Source organism: Saccostrea echinata, unplaced genomic scaffold (assembly GCF_033153115.1).
Source record: "Saccostrea echinata isolate AGI-Se365-2 ecotype Australia unplaced genomic scaffold, CSIRO_AGI_Sech_v1 ptg000001l, whole genome shotgun sequence".
NCBI lineage: Eukaryota > Metazoa > Mollusca > Bivalvia > Ostreida > Ostreidae > Saccostrea > Saccostrea echinata.
The window spans coordinates 18679977-18696007 of record NW_026889750.1 but is presented as its reverse complement, the minus strand read 5'-3'; the positions used below and the strand labels follow the sequence as shown (position 1 = coordinate 18696007).

Genomic DNA, 16031 nt, shown 5'->3' with positions numbered 1-16031 from the left:
AAACCCAGAGGTATTTGTTATTACTTTGTATGTACCAAGTCTAGTCCAAATGTCAAGGTACTTGTATTCTCTGTATATGTACTAGGTCTCATCCAACACTTAAATTAATTTAATAAATGTGAAGAAATTATAATTTGATTTCTGCCTTGCAGGAATTGCTCAAAGAATTTCAATTTTAGATTATGTTCAGTTATTTTAATTGCTTCTTTTTTATACACAGGGAGATCGAACATCAACCCCTGATTCTTTGATGTCCACAATAAGTCATTTCAGTAATGAGTTGACAGACATTGCACAGTCTGCAAGCACAACAATGTCAGAATTTTTTGGTAAGTTTTTTTTAATGATTATTTTAAAACTTAAGGAAAAACTTGAAACCTATCTATACTATAATAGAAATGTTTGTAAATTCAGGGCTTGCTTCATAGATACAATGTAGATGTAAATAGATATCCAGCTATAATCAATGAGAACTGAGTAGATTATTTCTTTACATTGTCGTACAAAAGCAGCTGGCTTAGAGCCACAGATGTCACACATTAAACAAACTAGAAAACAGCTGGGCCAGGAGTCCATAAAGAAAATAAAAAGAAAGCAATCAAGAAGTTGTGAAAATGTCAGGCTTTTCTGTTTACTATAGCTTCAGATGAGGAGGAGGTGCTTGAACGGAGATCAGACCCTGGTAACGACACACACACACTGCCCTTTATAGACAGCATATCAAATTGGTGTTAGGCCCCTCCCCTCTTGCTGTTTTACTCTTTTATGTTTTTCGTACATGAATATTTTATACCCTCTCTTTGCCAGTGCTTTATCTACAAAATATGTAACTATGAGACTTACATGTGAACTGTCGATTTTTACAGGTGTATTATTTCTGGAAGAGATCTTGTTCATGTTATATTTGTACTATGGATTGCATGCAGAGTATTAATGTTTGATATCTTTTAGGCATACTGGCAACATGAATATAAGGGGGCTTAAGAATTGTAAAACATTGCTTAAATTTTGTTTTTTGTTTATTGACTATATAAATAATGTAGTTGCAGTTAGATTCATTTTGTTTTATTCTCGTTAAAACTTTGTTACTAATGAGTAAAATACATATTCAAATAGAGTTTATATAATCAATGAACTTTTATCATCTGTTGAAAAAAGCCAGAGTTTAAAAAAACAATATTCTTTGAAATTTTGACCATGTAACCTAATGCTTTGAATATTTCATGAAAACGTTGATTTTCAGTATAGTTTCAAATATGGCTTGCAAGTGTGCTATTCTGTGACATTTTTATGATCTTCTAGGATCGACAAGATCACCACACACAACTCAACAAAAGTCTGCTAAACCATTTGCTCCTCTTGGTAGGTGCTTTCTTGCATTCCCCATTTTCAACCCTCTTTTGGTGCTGTACTGTTTTCTTGCACCTTTTAATTCTTTTACCATTTTTCCTTTATTAATCTTAGTAACTTCAACCTATTTCTCTGCACTTCTTTGAGCCTGTGAATATATCAAATCTTAATTGTATACTCATAAATTTAAAGAAAGAGTGCATGTGGTGATTGCAAAGAAATTGAAACAAAATGCTTCTTCCAATTTTGGTACATATATATAGAATATGTGGATAAACAGAAACAACAATTGTGAATTTTATGTTCCCAGCCCTCCTGGGGCCTGAGGATGGGGCCATAGGTTGGGGTTAAGTTGGTCATGTACTAATTCATTCTTGGACATTTAGCAAGCAAACTGAATGCATGATGACAGTAAGCTATGGGCTTTTTACTAATTGTCAAGTTTTTGTCCAAGAGCTCAGACTCAAGGGTGGGGCTCAGTTGATTATATATTTATGTTTACCCTAAAAATGTTCTTTACTTATGAACATCTAGGAGACAAGCTTCATGAATATATAATAATGAAATGTAGAGTGCTCATCAAATTCTAATATTCAAGTGTCTTGACATTCAAGAGTTTCAGTTTGTAGGTGGGTTGAGTTGGTCATAGACTGAGAAACTCATGATACTCAGGTGACTGTCAAGACCCATAATCGTCATGTTTAAGCATGTAGATTTCCGTTGTGTTTCAGTGTTAACTGTTTGACTTAAGTGTTGTTTATTTAAAAGAAAAAAATGTTTTTTATTGCTGCACAGTTAAAGAATATGTAATAGTATAAGGTTGCTTAAAATGCTACAATCATTGCATTTAATGGGAACCACTCTTGAAATTGCATGATTTAAGCTAGAACACATAACCGAGTGTGATTTTTTTTTGTTATTGAACAAATATTTATATTCAAAAAATAAATGAATGTTTTGCATAATCATATAAAAGAGACCTAAGCCCCTGTTCTTGAGGAGCTGTGATATAAGTTTGTATCTGACAATGTATTTCAGTTTGTTTTCCCCTAAAATTATACTACTGATGAAAGTCTGTGAGTAACTGATCAATTATGGAAATCAATTTTGCTAGAATTTTGATATTTAAGGAAGCACAAAAAGGGAAGAAAAAAACTGTACATCTGACATGTTTAGATATGGGTATCAAATATACTAACTAATAGTCTGAGTAGCATCTATCATTACTGTCATTGATTACAGTCCCTCATCAGAAAGTGAGTTATCAAAGGACTGTTGATTGAGAATTGGATTAATTTATGCTCTTGTTGATTTTTCTGTAGGAAATCGTAAAGCCTTGGTAGAAAAGTCGGGATTAGTTAAACATGCCACTAACAGGAAACAGAAAGAGGCTGGGGTAAAACCAGGCTCCTCAGACAACAGGAGTGTTTCTAACAGGTTTGGCTTTTCTTATCAGGTGTGAAAGATTTTCATGCTTATATTTAAATGATCTTGTTTTGAAAACTTCGATTGACTTCATTTTTTTTTAGTGAGAACCAGATGTTTCTTAAGGAAGTAGTAAACAGTGTCCTGGAGGGTCAGGGTGTCAGCTGGCTAAAACTAGGGAGGATCCGTAAATTGATGGAGGACGAGAACTACAGAAATTTCATCGTCAGCAGACTGAATCGTAACTTGGACAAGAAATTGTCAGATGATATCCCTCACCTAGAAGATGTGGTATGTATCAAAGAGTGAAGCCAGTGGAAAATTTTGAATATCATATCTTATGAAAATTTATGTCATTCATTTTATTGATTGTTTTGTGCATAATTCATGACATACCTCAGGTATTATTTTCAAAATGCTATGACAGATGCCCTTCATTTTGATAGAAAAATATTTTAGTTTGAAAATATGCTTTTTCAGCCCCTGAACAAGCCAGTATACAAGGGTATGTTGACACTGGTGAAGGCCATTATCCATGGTCTGGAGCACACCTACCAGAACCATGGACTTGGAGGCATGGCCAGTGCCTTCATGCTGCTGGAAATCATTCATACTCATTACTGGAATAAAGAAAACATTGCAGGCAGTGTACAAAGCAGTGCTCCATCTGAGGTCAGTGAAGAGACAGATGTGTACTATAGTTCTTTTGTAGTAATGTGTTGCATATACATTGTATATACATGTATACTATTGAGGAATAGCATGCATGCTGAACACTTTGTGCACATGGATGCTCTGCTTTGCAGGGGATTTCTTGATAAGATGTATATGATTTTATGAATACTGGTAAATTGTAAGAAATTCTAACCTTCAAAATTTCGGGTTGTCTAATTCAGGTTAGGTCCAAATGAACTGTGCATTAGAATTTGTATTGCATATATATATATAGTATTACTACATTTATTTTGAGAGATACATGTAGCTGAATTATTTGTCTACAATGGTTCATTTCATTAGGTGTCCTCTCCTGCTGGTAGTCCTGAGAGCTCAATAAAGAGTGAAGACTCACCACAGCAGTCAGAAACACACAGTCTACAGGACGAGCAGATGGTCACATTAGGTAAGTAATACTTAGCTGCTTGTATGGGAAAATTTTGCCTCTGTTTTTATTTTCACCCGAACCGGATAATTCAACAGTCTTGGGTATCTCTCTTTTAATACAACTATGTCTGGGTAAACTTAAAATAGGGGATAATTGTTTTGCAAGTGTGATTCGGTGAAAATAACTTGGGGCAAAAATAACCCTGTATACAATATATTTTATGAAGAACAAGCTAAAATTTATTGAAGAACATAAAATAAGTATAGGTGGTAAATCTTAATATAATTTTAAAGTAGCCATGAAATGATATATTTATACTTGAAAAATGTTAAAGTCAGTGATATTTTTATTTAACTGTTTTATTTCTTTCAATATTTGTTGTAAATTTTTAAGATTATTCATTTTCTTGGTCTTATACATATGTCACTTTAGTTAAATTGCTTATTCTTGCTTGCACCCTTTCCTATCATCATACATGTATGATATTTGGACATCAAAACATTTTAATAATACATGTAATCGAGGGAATTTACTTATTATAAAGACCGTATTTCTGATTTCAATTGTTTATTTTTTTCTTTGAACTACGGGTGAACTTTGTAACTGAATACATTTCAATGGTATAAGATCTCTGATTGGTTAATGTTTTGTATAAATGGTACAAGCTCTCTGATTGGTTGGCAGGCTCTCAACGTTCAGGGTGGTGGTCAGAACGACCCACTTCTTCCTCTGCAGCCTACCATTTTTCTGACCTTTCGACCTCTAGAACTGAACCAGGTATGTATCGACCACACACCCTAAGTGACCAATCACAGAACAGTGTGATGTCATATGATCAATGTAATAACAGATGGTGATGAAGTTTAGTTTCATTTCAGACCTTTATTTTTGTGTGTTGCATGTTGGAGTAGGTGCTTATTTCTGCTTGATTAGACTTGTGCATTTTCAGTTGCTTCTATTGCCTAGCATTTATTAACCTAGCTTTCATACTTATTTGCAATTAATTTTTGAATGATGGATTATTTCAACACTGGCTGACAAACATTTTAATTGATTTTAAGTGAAATTCTGATATGCTGTTCTGAAATACATGTATCTAGTTAGAGGACAATGTAATAAGTTAAAATGCACCAAAATGTTTCATAACATAATTTTATAAAGAAACTGTCAGCATAGTTGATTTAATCTTAGTTTATAAAATTTTATTTCATTTTCTTTTAGACCTATGTCATTTGCCACTATTTGTATCTTTTTACCTGAAGAATAAAACAGTGCTATAGGTATTTCTTGAAAAGATAGGGTTTGACTTCTTACCATAGGTTCACCTATATTGGTCAATGGAGAGGAATTTCAGAATATAGAAATTCATACAACATCAGAGAAAAGAAGAAGACAGAAAATGGTTGTGTTAGACCAGAACCGAAACACTGCTAAAATGTCACCAGGTAATTGGGTCACAGGTTATATATTATGATTACCTTTATGGCAAATGACAGCGAGATGCATTTTTTTTTCAGTTTTAGATTGTATTTTTTATTTGTTTTTGCTAGTATAGTGCTAGTTATAGCCATGCATAGAGACGGAGTGCAATATGCAAGATTAAAATGTTAGTTTAGAAATGAAACAGAAGCTTAAGAATGAATAACAGTGCAAAATGAATGTATATTTTCTATGCAGCTTTATATATTGGGAAAGCAGAGGATTTATAATGTTATATAGTTATATGGTTTGATCTTGGATCAGTTTCTTATATTAGACAGCTACTTTTGAGGTGATTTTTTTATGTAGGGCATCACTGTGATATAATTGTAACAAATTCTCCAAATGATCCTAACTCACCCACACAACTGGATGTGATGAGACAAATGGTGAAAAACAAGGAGTTGATGGGAGAAATTAACTTTGACAAGCGCTGCAGCATCGAGTCGGAAATGTCAGAGGCCAGCACTCTTATCAGCACCAGCTCAGAAAACATTGGGGAGGAGGAGGGTCGCAGGAGGAGGAGAATCAACCACCACAGCATTCGGAGTACATTGTCTGATAGCGAGATGGAAATGTCAGGGGTATGCTGTTACATATACAATTTTACTTCAGTATCTCGAACACTGATATCGCGAATACCATGGATATGTCAAAGTTATTTGGAAGTCCCAATCACTCATTCTTTAAGAATTTTTACCCTTGATATCTTAAATACTTGGATATCTCAAAGTCCTTCATTGGTCCCATCGAGTTCGAGATAATGAGGTTTGATTGTATTTAAAAAAGAACACAGTCGATCGGTTTGGTTGTTTTTAGGGTATCAAGAAAGTGGATGGTTTACAGCCTTTTTCCTCCAATGTTTGTCTTAAAAAACATTAATTTGAGAAGTTACCTTTCTTTAATTACAAGTTTTGTCATAAAATTTGTCAACTAGGGGGAAAAATATAATCATGAGATGATTTGAGTTTTTACCCTCAAACCATTCTGTTTCATAGAAAAGAGAATGTAGTGTGGAGATCTATAAATTGTAGGTAGTGAACTATAACAAGAAAAATAGGTCACCAGGGACCTGGACCAGCAAGAGCAATCTAAGTACAGGTTATCGTTATTACGATGGAAAAATGGTCAACACTTCACCAATTCCACACTCAAGTCACAGTCCAGAAAATGCCAAACAGTACTTATTTGAGGCTTTGATTGGTAAGTCGCAATTTATCTAGAGAGTGTACATGTATATGTTTACGTTTTTTTTTCTGAATCTATTTTTTCCCCAGATTCCAACAGAATTACGTGGTAGTGTTATTTTAGACATACAAATTTGGAATTTTTTCTTGTGAATTTTCAGGAAAAGATCGCAGCCGTTTATGGGATCAGATGCAGTTCTGGGAGGATGTATTTTTAGATGCAGTGGCTCAGGAAAGAGATATCATTGGAATGGATCAGGGTCCAGCTGAAATGATTGACAGGTAAATTTACAGTTTTTCCAACAAAATGATATAATAATTGTCAAATGGTCACAAGTCTGTAAGTTTATTCAAATTTTTAATCCTTCTTTGTAACACTTTTATGTTAATTGTCTTATGTGGAAGTTATTCTTTCTGTTCTTAGGTATGTGTCATTGGGAGACTTGGAAAGAAAGAGGTTGGAACACGATGAGGACAAACTGCTGGCCCACATGTTGTACAATATCACAGCCTTTATGGTGATGATGAGAGTGTCCAAGACAGAGGTCAGGAAGAAGATCCGGAGACTGCTGGGGAAATCCCACATAGGACTGGCCTACAGTGCAGAGGTCAACAATCTCCTGGACCAGATAGGGAACCTGGTAAACTTGTTATAATAAGTGTTTACAATATCCAACTGAACAAGTGTCAAAACAGATGAGATAAGTTGAAGATATGACTGTAAAAGTGACTTTATGCAGAAAAATGAATCATTATGTTTTAGATATATTTTAAAAATTTCAATTTAAATATATATATGATAATGTAATTTTGTGATTTTATGAGGGGAAAGTGGTCAAATTGAATGGGGAGGTTAGGGTATTGAAGTTCATGACATATAGTCCAATTCTCTTTTTCAGCATGGAAATGACATTGATTTGAGGCCTATGCAGAGCAGATTCATGCAGAAACAGTCTTTCACAGTCCACTGGGGAGGTGATAACACAGGGGATATGTTATTTATGGAGGTACAACTTTATATTTAGAGTAGAGATCACTAAACATGGTTATCAAGGTGCTCAGGATTTGAAAAATGTGGAGGAAAAGTGATTAATAATTGTTGAAAGATTAAGTTCAGGTTAAAGATACAGCTGAACTTCAGTATCTCGAAACACTGATATCTCAAATACCATGGATATGTTGAACTTATATGGAAGTTCCAACCATTTATTCTTTAAGAACTTTACCCTTGATATCTGGAATCCTTGGATATTTTAAAGTTTTTTCACGGTCCTATCGGTTTTGAGATAATGAGGTTTGACTGTATTGTATTGAGGTGATATAATAATTCTTCCTGATTTCTTGAATCTTTCATGAATTAAATTTTGTTACGTGTATTTCAGTATATAAAGTTGAGTATTCATACATGTAAATTGATATTTTAATCTTTTATTATATACCCAACTGTGTCTCACTCAATTTTACTGTTGAATTCATGAAATTTTACTGTTGAATTCATGAAAACACATGACGGTGTGATCCGACTTTCCGGATCACCACACTGATTTTCTGAATCCATATCACCACTCTCTGAAACTGATGACATAGTACACAATTAAAATGACGTTTTTTTCTTGCGTGTCAAAATTGTTTTAATTTTATGGATAAAAGTTGTATAATTGATTCAGAAAGTTTTTCAATATTACATTTTGCTAATTATAGAGGGGTATATAATAATTTTATCATTATAACAGTAACTTGATCCGAAGAGCCGTATCACGTCTCGTTGACGTGATACAGCACTTTGGATCAAGTTACTGTTATGATAATATATATTTATTTACATTGTTTTAGGTTTGTGATGACTGTATTATATTGAGGAGTGTGACAGGGGCTATCTGTGACAGGTGGTGGTATGAGAAACTCGTCAACATGACTTACTGCCCTAAAACCAAAGTCCTGTGTCTGTGGCGGAAGCATGGGGAGAAAGTCCAGCTAAACCAGTTCTATACAAAGAAGGTGGGTGGTTCTTCTGAATGTATTCATACGTGTAATACCACATAATCTGATTTGCTGGTTACTGAGAAACCATACTTATTTTAAACTAATACTCAACCAGTTTTCTGTATTTCACATTGTTTAAAAATGTTATTTTATTTTCTCATTTAATCGAAGTGAAATACATGTATATCAGTTTTTTTTTTATGGTTTGGAAAAATTACTTCTGCATAATGTTTGAAGATGATTGAAGTAGACAACTTTTTCTTTAAAAAAAAAATGCTCACTGTACAAATATGTATAAATCCTTTTTACATCTGAAATGTTGTTTTCAGTGTAGGGAACTTTATTTCTGTGTCAAAGAATCTATGGAAAAAGCAGCAGCAAGGAACAATGGAAAATTACCAGGTAATGGCAGGTATTCAGACTTGGGAGGAACAAACCATGTAATGTTCTAACATACTTCATAACAACTACCCGGTATTAAGGGGGAGGGGTTACTTTGACACACTCAAAGGGATTTTGTCTTGACATTTTGAATTTTAATTTCATAAATCATACTAAAAAGTAATAACTAATTAATTTTAAAGGTGCTAGTGTGATTTATTATAAAAAAGAAACAATGTTTCAGGACCAGAGCTTGGTGGGGAATTCCCTGTCCAAGACATGAAGTCAGGACAAGGAGGTCTTCTCCAAGTGTGCATGGAAGGCATTGGATTACTCTTGGCCAATAGCAAGGTGAGGTGATGCTAAATAAACCAATCAGTAAGCTTCTTACAATTCTTTTGTCTCTCCAGTGAAATTCTTAACATGAAGTTTGTAGTTTCGGTATTGGCAAGTGCTCATTTTATGAATTCTCGCTAAAACATCTATATATTTAACATTTATGTGAACAAGCTGGAAATGTCATCAATGGGTGTTATATATTATATTGCAGAACAGCTGAATAATATTTAAAATCATTTTAATAACTTTAAGTGGAGGACTTCAGTTTGAGCAATCCATGCTATTGTAATAAATAAAAAATACCACTTGCCAATAATTGTGAACACACGTAAATGCACTTTTGTTGTACGATTGTCTTCCCCAACATGTAAATATGTGAAGAATGTAACTGGGATGGCAATACAATCAGTGAGGCACCCAGTCACATGTACCACCAGCTGACCTTCAGCTTAAACATTGACTGTCAAAGTCGTTAACTAAAATTGGCAGTGAGGCTGATGATTAAGTTTGGTTATATGGTGATGCGATGCTGGCATTCTGAACATGCATGCTGTTGTCCAAAGACAGCTTTATTCGTTGTAAATAACTAACCTTTTCACTACTGGCTGTTGTTTTTTGTACTGTTTGAGATTTTTTGGTACAATTTTTTTTACTTTTAAAATTTATTCTGTCCTTATTTGGTATTGGTATTTTAACCAAAAGCATATGTTAGCAGCTATTCTGGTTTTATTTTATCTTGGAAATTTGAGTATCACAAAAATTCCTCATTCCTTGATATTTGACCCCACCCAATTTTTCTATGTCTGAAAAAAAAAAACAGTTGAGGCATATTTTATGAATAACCTCTCTTTTTTTGGTGGGGGGGGGGGGGGGGGGATCTACATATCCAAATTCAACATTTGTCGTGCATGTAGATGGTGAACTTGACCCAGAACTTAGATATTGATAAAAGTCAAGGTCATGACTACAAAACTTACACAGAATTTTTTTTGTTTCAGTTCAACTGAAATATGTACTGTACCATATTGAAATGGTTATACATGTAGCTGTAATGCATCATGATTTAACTGAACAATGTTAGCATGTCTTGCACACATTTGCTTCACTTATTCTACTTCATATACATGTATGAATTACGTTACACATTGGAAGTTTGTGTGATTTTTCATAATTTTCAATGGTTAATATTTTCCCTGTGAACTGAAATAAAAGATCAATGAAATCATTTGAACATGTTATCTTTTTGTGTCCAGCATTTTATTTGTGAAATGTGAACTTGTTGTTTGTTTTTCAGTATTGTTTATCCTTCCCCCTTTTTCTATTTCTTGAATGAACGTTCAGTGTTACTGAAAAAGTCTTAAAGAACGGCAGCATTTGTTTGTTTGTTTTTATTCCTCATTAAAATATATTGACTTTGCATTTTAATTATTTCATAATGTGACTGTAGCTAATTACTATGGTTTTAAATGGTGTAAAAGATTTGATTTTAAATCGTAAAAAAGATGGTACAAAACATTTACTGTAATTTTATATCATAGCTTTGTATTGCAATAATACAATGTGGTGGGGGTTGACATTGACCCAGGGAGGTCAAGGTCAAACTTTAATGCTGTTGTTTTATTTAAGGCTGTTTTATGAATAGAAATTGCATTTTAAAATATTTTCTCTTTTTATGTCTCTTTGCTATCTTCTCCATGGTATAAAGGACTTTGAGGTAAATGTCGTCAATGAAGTGTTTTGCAAGATATGATAGTGATATTTTTGTTTTTGCCTCTGAATATTGATTAGATATGTACACTTTTTTGAGTGCAATACATTTCATGTACATAGATAACCAAAAGAAGAATGGCACAAAAAAGAAACACCGAAAAACAAAATAATGTTCATGCACTATAGGTTTAATGCCAACATTTTGGTATCGTAAGATTTTTTTTAATTATATGAAGTGTGTTGCACAAGTGAACAAAATTTATTTCCTGCACTATGATATGACAGTACTTGATGTTGTGTGACACTGATAGATATTTACTTGTGTGTTTCCAGATAGTCTTAGAAAATTTAGCCTTTTGTTTACATTATTTCTTTTTATTCTCCTCCCTTACCAAATCCATTTTTGGAATATTCAGAGTGACTGACACACTTTCGGACAGTGTGTAAAAGAGACACAAAAAAAATGTGTTCAGCCAAAAAGATAAAATCATCAAGAAAACAGTCCCTTTACTGCCATATTTAGAATTCACAGCTTGTGTAAAAGTGTGCTTTAACATTTTTCTTTCAGTTATTTATTGAGCTAGGTCGAATCAAGAAATGTTTCACCCAGAAAGGCGGGATTTTTGTATTAGAGGAATTTGGTAAGGATTTCCCAGCTCTTGTTTCTTTTCTTTTAATTCATTTTCGTTGTGTGTTATGACCTTCCTTGTTGATATTGTTGGATGTTAATGCTCAGCTGTCTAGCACTCATCTTGAAGCATTGCTGAAAAAAAAAATCCATTTCTTCTGGCAATGGTTCACGATATATCCTACTGCTAATAGATTTGCTTTAGAAGTTACAGTGATTGAAAGCATTTATGAAACTTTTCAGCATTGTTTCGATTTTTTTTTTCTTTCGGAGAAAGTTATATTCAAAAATTGTTTTCAAAATTTCTTGTAAAAATTTGCACAAAATGTGATACTTTTCTTTTAAGTGTTAAGAGGACTGCGCAAGCACAAAACTGAAAAAATTAAAGATTTTGAATGGGATAGGTTGGAATTTGATAAATATTACATTTTTTTAAAAATATCATTTTAAGTAAATAAAATTTGGGTTTGTCAAAAAATGCATGAATTGTTAACAAAAATGAGATTTTTTTTAAAGCATATATATGTATTTTTGATGTTGTAATTTTAAATTTGATACAACCTAATAAAAACTAGAGAATTTTTCTACTTTGTTCCTATTTGACATAAATGAATGGGGAGCAAATCAAAGATCTAATTGTAATTAGATTAATTTTATTTTTCTTACAACTTCTGTGTATTTATGTAAATAAAGAGAAATCATTTGGGAACATTATTAAAAATCTGCACTTCACTTGCCAATTAAGGGTAAATTACATTAATTTTTTAGATCATGTGAAATTTCTTTGAAAACACACTTCTCCTAAAAAAAAAAAAAAAATAAATAATAATTTTGAGGTGAAATGGATGGAGGATGCAAAGACTCTTCTTAAAAGATGTAGAAAAAGAATAAACATTATTTTTCTGCATGGATGTTCATACCTAATTTTGATGTTGACTCTTTCTACTTTTCATTTTCAATCTACGCTAAAATGGGTCATATACTGTACCACTGGAAGTTTCAGTGTATGATGACATAAATTCATAGGTACATGCAAATTGTTCCTGTTTGTGCAATTCCTGGAAGAAAACAGAAAAGTAAAAAAAACTGAAAAAGAAAAAAAAGGAATATCATAAATAATGTTCTCAATGCGAAGTCTATTATTTCTGCATTGAATTTTACATTAAACATTTGTGTTATAAATATGGAAAACATTTAAACTGATATTTTCTATATGTTTCATTTCAACCTATTTTTAGATTCCAAGGATCGGCAAGTAATTCAACACAAATTCAAGTCCAGAATGGTAAGATTCTGACTTAATTTTGCCATGTTATGTTGTTACTGCTTATTTGTAACAATTCTAAGAAAATGATCTGACAGCAAGACAAACTCATTTCAAGTACATATTGTTCCAGAGGTAAAAAACAGGTTTGTGATTATTGAACCAGCCTTTGGATTAAGCATGAGATGAAAAATAATTCTTAAGCATGCAATGACCAATGAAAACATCAATACAACTAAGCTTCATCTACACTTAAAGTTTTTTTTATTTTAAAGACATACGTTAAAATTTTTCTTTATAATTATGACACTATAGAATTGGTGTATGATTAACAATTACAGACAGACATACAGTTCTTTGTTTGGTACTGGCATTATTATATAGAATGTTGTCTGCATGTTATGTGTCCTTGTTTCTACAGGCCAATCAGCTGGCATTCATGGTTCATCGCATCTTTACTGTGCAGCATGCCCGCTTAAGATCATTGAAAGAAATAGAAAGTCCCTCTGGCAGTATGCTATATTGTTTCAAATCTTTGTTTTATATTAACAAGTTGAATTACTAACAACACCAAAGTTTTAATAACAGTTTTCAAATTAATTTCCATTAACCAAGATGAACTAATACTTCAAAACACTTTTTCAACAAATATGCAGACTTTTTCATCATCATTTTTTTTTACATGAAATGTGGCCTTGATATTCTGTAAGTTTATAGCTACAGTAAGAGATTTAAATAAGTTTGGCTAAATTTTTAAAGTTTTGCATTAGTTTGTATGAATGCATAGCATCTAAATAAGATAACTGATAAATTACAGATTTTTTTTTTTTTTTTTTTTTTACATTTAAACATTACATAAATGATTGGCTAAAGAAGTGTCTTAATATAAGACTTGATACAAGGAAGAAAAATTCACATCGAGTCCATTTATGCAGACAAAGTTAAGCTACACCATGCTTGACTATGAATTATCCCTACCTGTTCTTTCACTTACATTTATTTTTGAAATCACATTTCTCCATTTAAAAAAAAAAATTTTCTTAGTTCATATATATACTTTACTCACTGCTTTTCTCTTTGTCATACAAAATAAGAATTCATATTTAAAAAAAAAAAAAGAGGCCCATGGGCCACATTGCTCACCTGAGCACTTTGGCTAGGAAAAAGCAGAAATTAGTTCTTTATTGAAAAGTTTAAATATGTAGGTAGTCCCAACCTATTAAAAAGGGAGGCATAATTTTTCAAACTTAAATCTACACTAACTGAGGATGCTTCCATATTTCTTAGACTAACCATAGCTTTAAAAGATTTTTTTTGCTTTAAGTTTTATCTTCTATTGTGGCCTCTGCCTACCCCAAGGGTCATTGATTGATTTGAACAATCTAGAATCTACAGTATCTGAGGATGCTTCTTTATTAATATGACTATTTATGGCTTTTCTGTTCTTGATAAAATGATTTTTAATGACCTTTCTATATAATTCTATGTATAAATATGATCCCCTGTTGTGGCCCCTTCCTAACCTGGGGGGTCATGATTTGAATAAATTTGAATCTACACTTCCTGAGGATGCTGCCTTTACTGTTCTTGAGAAGATTTTTCCTATGTATTCCTATGTAAAACTTTGATGGCTCATTGTGGGCCAAGCCTATCCATGGGGGTCATGATCTGAACAAACTTGAATCTACACTACCTCAGGATGCTTCCACCTAAGTTTCATCATTCCTGGCCCAGTGGTTCTTGAGAAGATTTTTAAAAGATGACATTAATTTTTCACTAATTCATAATTATCTACTCTTGGAAGAAGGTGTGACCCTTCATTTAAATCCCCTTTACCCAAGGATACTTTGTATCAAGTTTGGTTGAAATTGGGCCAGTGGTTCTGGAGAAGAAGATGAAATTGTAAAAAGTTTACGACAACAACTACAAAAACAACAGACAACGGACAAATTTTGATGAGAAAAGCTCACTTGAGCCTTTGGCTTAGGTGAGCTAAAAAGGGAGTTTTATTTCTATATCTTTTTCAAAAAGTATTCACATATACAGCAGAGTGCACTTTTCTTTGCTTTATTTAACATGTCGTGTGATTCCAGCTGACTGCAGAAAAGTGTAAAGTGTTGATTTAGATGGACTGATAATAACTATTTTGTCTGCAGTGTTTAACATTTTATTGCTCACATTAATCTCTGTTTGAATATCAATTTTGATGCAGACACTAGATTAATTCAAAGTCACCTAGGTTATACATTAGATAATAACACTTGTATTAAACCTGTTTTAACAAGGTATGAAAATTTAGATTGTGAATTCAGTTCATTGTGATGGGGAAAACAATTTTTTTTAATCCAATAAGAATCGAAATACAGCATGCTGTTTAATTTTGCCTGGCAAAAAGTTGTTTTCGGACTAATCTGGTGCAAATAGAGAATTCTAATAAAATTGATAAATTTTTGGAAAAATTTTCAACTTCATGCATGTTTGAATTTATAGAAGAGAAATTAATAAAAGAGAGAATTAATGGATGGAGCTCTCTCTCTCTCTTTTAACAATTTAAAACACTGCAACATGATTAGCAGATATCATTGGGCAAAATTAGCATAAGGTGAAAATAAACCTGTTTATGGTATATATGTGTATAACAAGCTTGGATTGTGTGAAGTTGATGAAGTCTTTTTTTTCTTTGCAGGCTGATCAGATTTGTTATGCTGTCCTCTGTGTTTTCTCCTATGTTGCAGCAGGAATGGAGCAACAACAACAGCAACGAAGGCAGACTTAATAGGTTATAATGCTCTCCAGTCTGATTTGTTTACAAGAGCCTGATTATTAGAAGCAAAATGATCTGCTGTAAAAGATTTTATTTTTTCCTTCTTGAGGTTCTAATGTGAAATGACGACTTATTTACAGTTTGTTCATATAATTTTTAATAAGAACGAAATATAAAGGATCTCTTGCCAAAACATGCAGATTAACTTTTTATCTACGCTTCCATTTTGGAAAAAAAAGCTAAAATAATCTTAATACACATATGTACCTCATTTTCAGATTAACAAATTGCTCAAACATTCAGTCATTTTAATATGACAAATAATTTTATTCCAACATATTTATCGAATTATGTACATTTATATCCAGTGTGCCAGAAGTTCTTAAAATATCCTAAAAATTTTTTGAAGTGATTTTTGA

At 32.5% G+C, this 16031-nt stretch overlaps 1 protein-coding gene across 1 annotated transcript in view; it reads left to right on the top strand.

Moving 5' to 3' along the window:
* LOC133186574 (MAP kinase-activating death domain protein-like) overlaps nt 1-15620 on the top strand; it is a 32640-nt gene extending 17020 nt beyond the window's left edge. Inside the window, exons 16-36 of the mRNA XM_061321806.1 lie at nt 221-329; nt 641-682; nt 1303-1362; nt 2673-2787; nt 2880-3066; nt 3256-3447; nt 3793-3895; nt 4562-4654; nt 5197-5322; nt 5666-5940; nt 6391-6559; nt 6705-6825; nt 6968-7184; nt 7443-7550; nt 8377-8541; nt 8856-8928; nt 9152-9258; nt 11525-11597; nt 12823-12869; nt 13270-13360; nt 15535-15620. Coding sequence (XP_061177790.1) covers nt 221-329; nt 641-682; nt 1303-1362; nt 2673-2787; nt 2880-3066; nt 3256-3447; nt 3793-3895; nt 4562-4654; nt 5197-5322; nt 5666-5940; nt 6391-6559; nt 6705-6825; nt 6968-7184; nt 7443-7550; nt 8377-8541; nt 8856-8928; nt 9152-9258; nt 11525-11597; nt 12823-12869; nt 13270-13360; nt 15535-15539 — 2478 coding nt within the window. The 3' untranslated portion in view covers nt 15540-15620. The remainder of the gene's footprint in view (nt 1-220; nt 330-640; nt 683-1302; nt 1363-2672; nt 2788-2879; nt 3067-3255; nt 3448-3792; nt 3896-4561; nt 4655-5196; nt 5323-5665; nt 5941-6390; nt 6560-6704; nt 6826-6967; nt 7185-7442; nt 7551-8376; nt 8542-8855; nt 8929-9151; nt 9259-11524; nt 11598-12822; nt 12870-13269; nt 13361-15534) is intronic.
* Nucleotides 15621-16031: the final 411 nt, after the last annotated feature.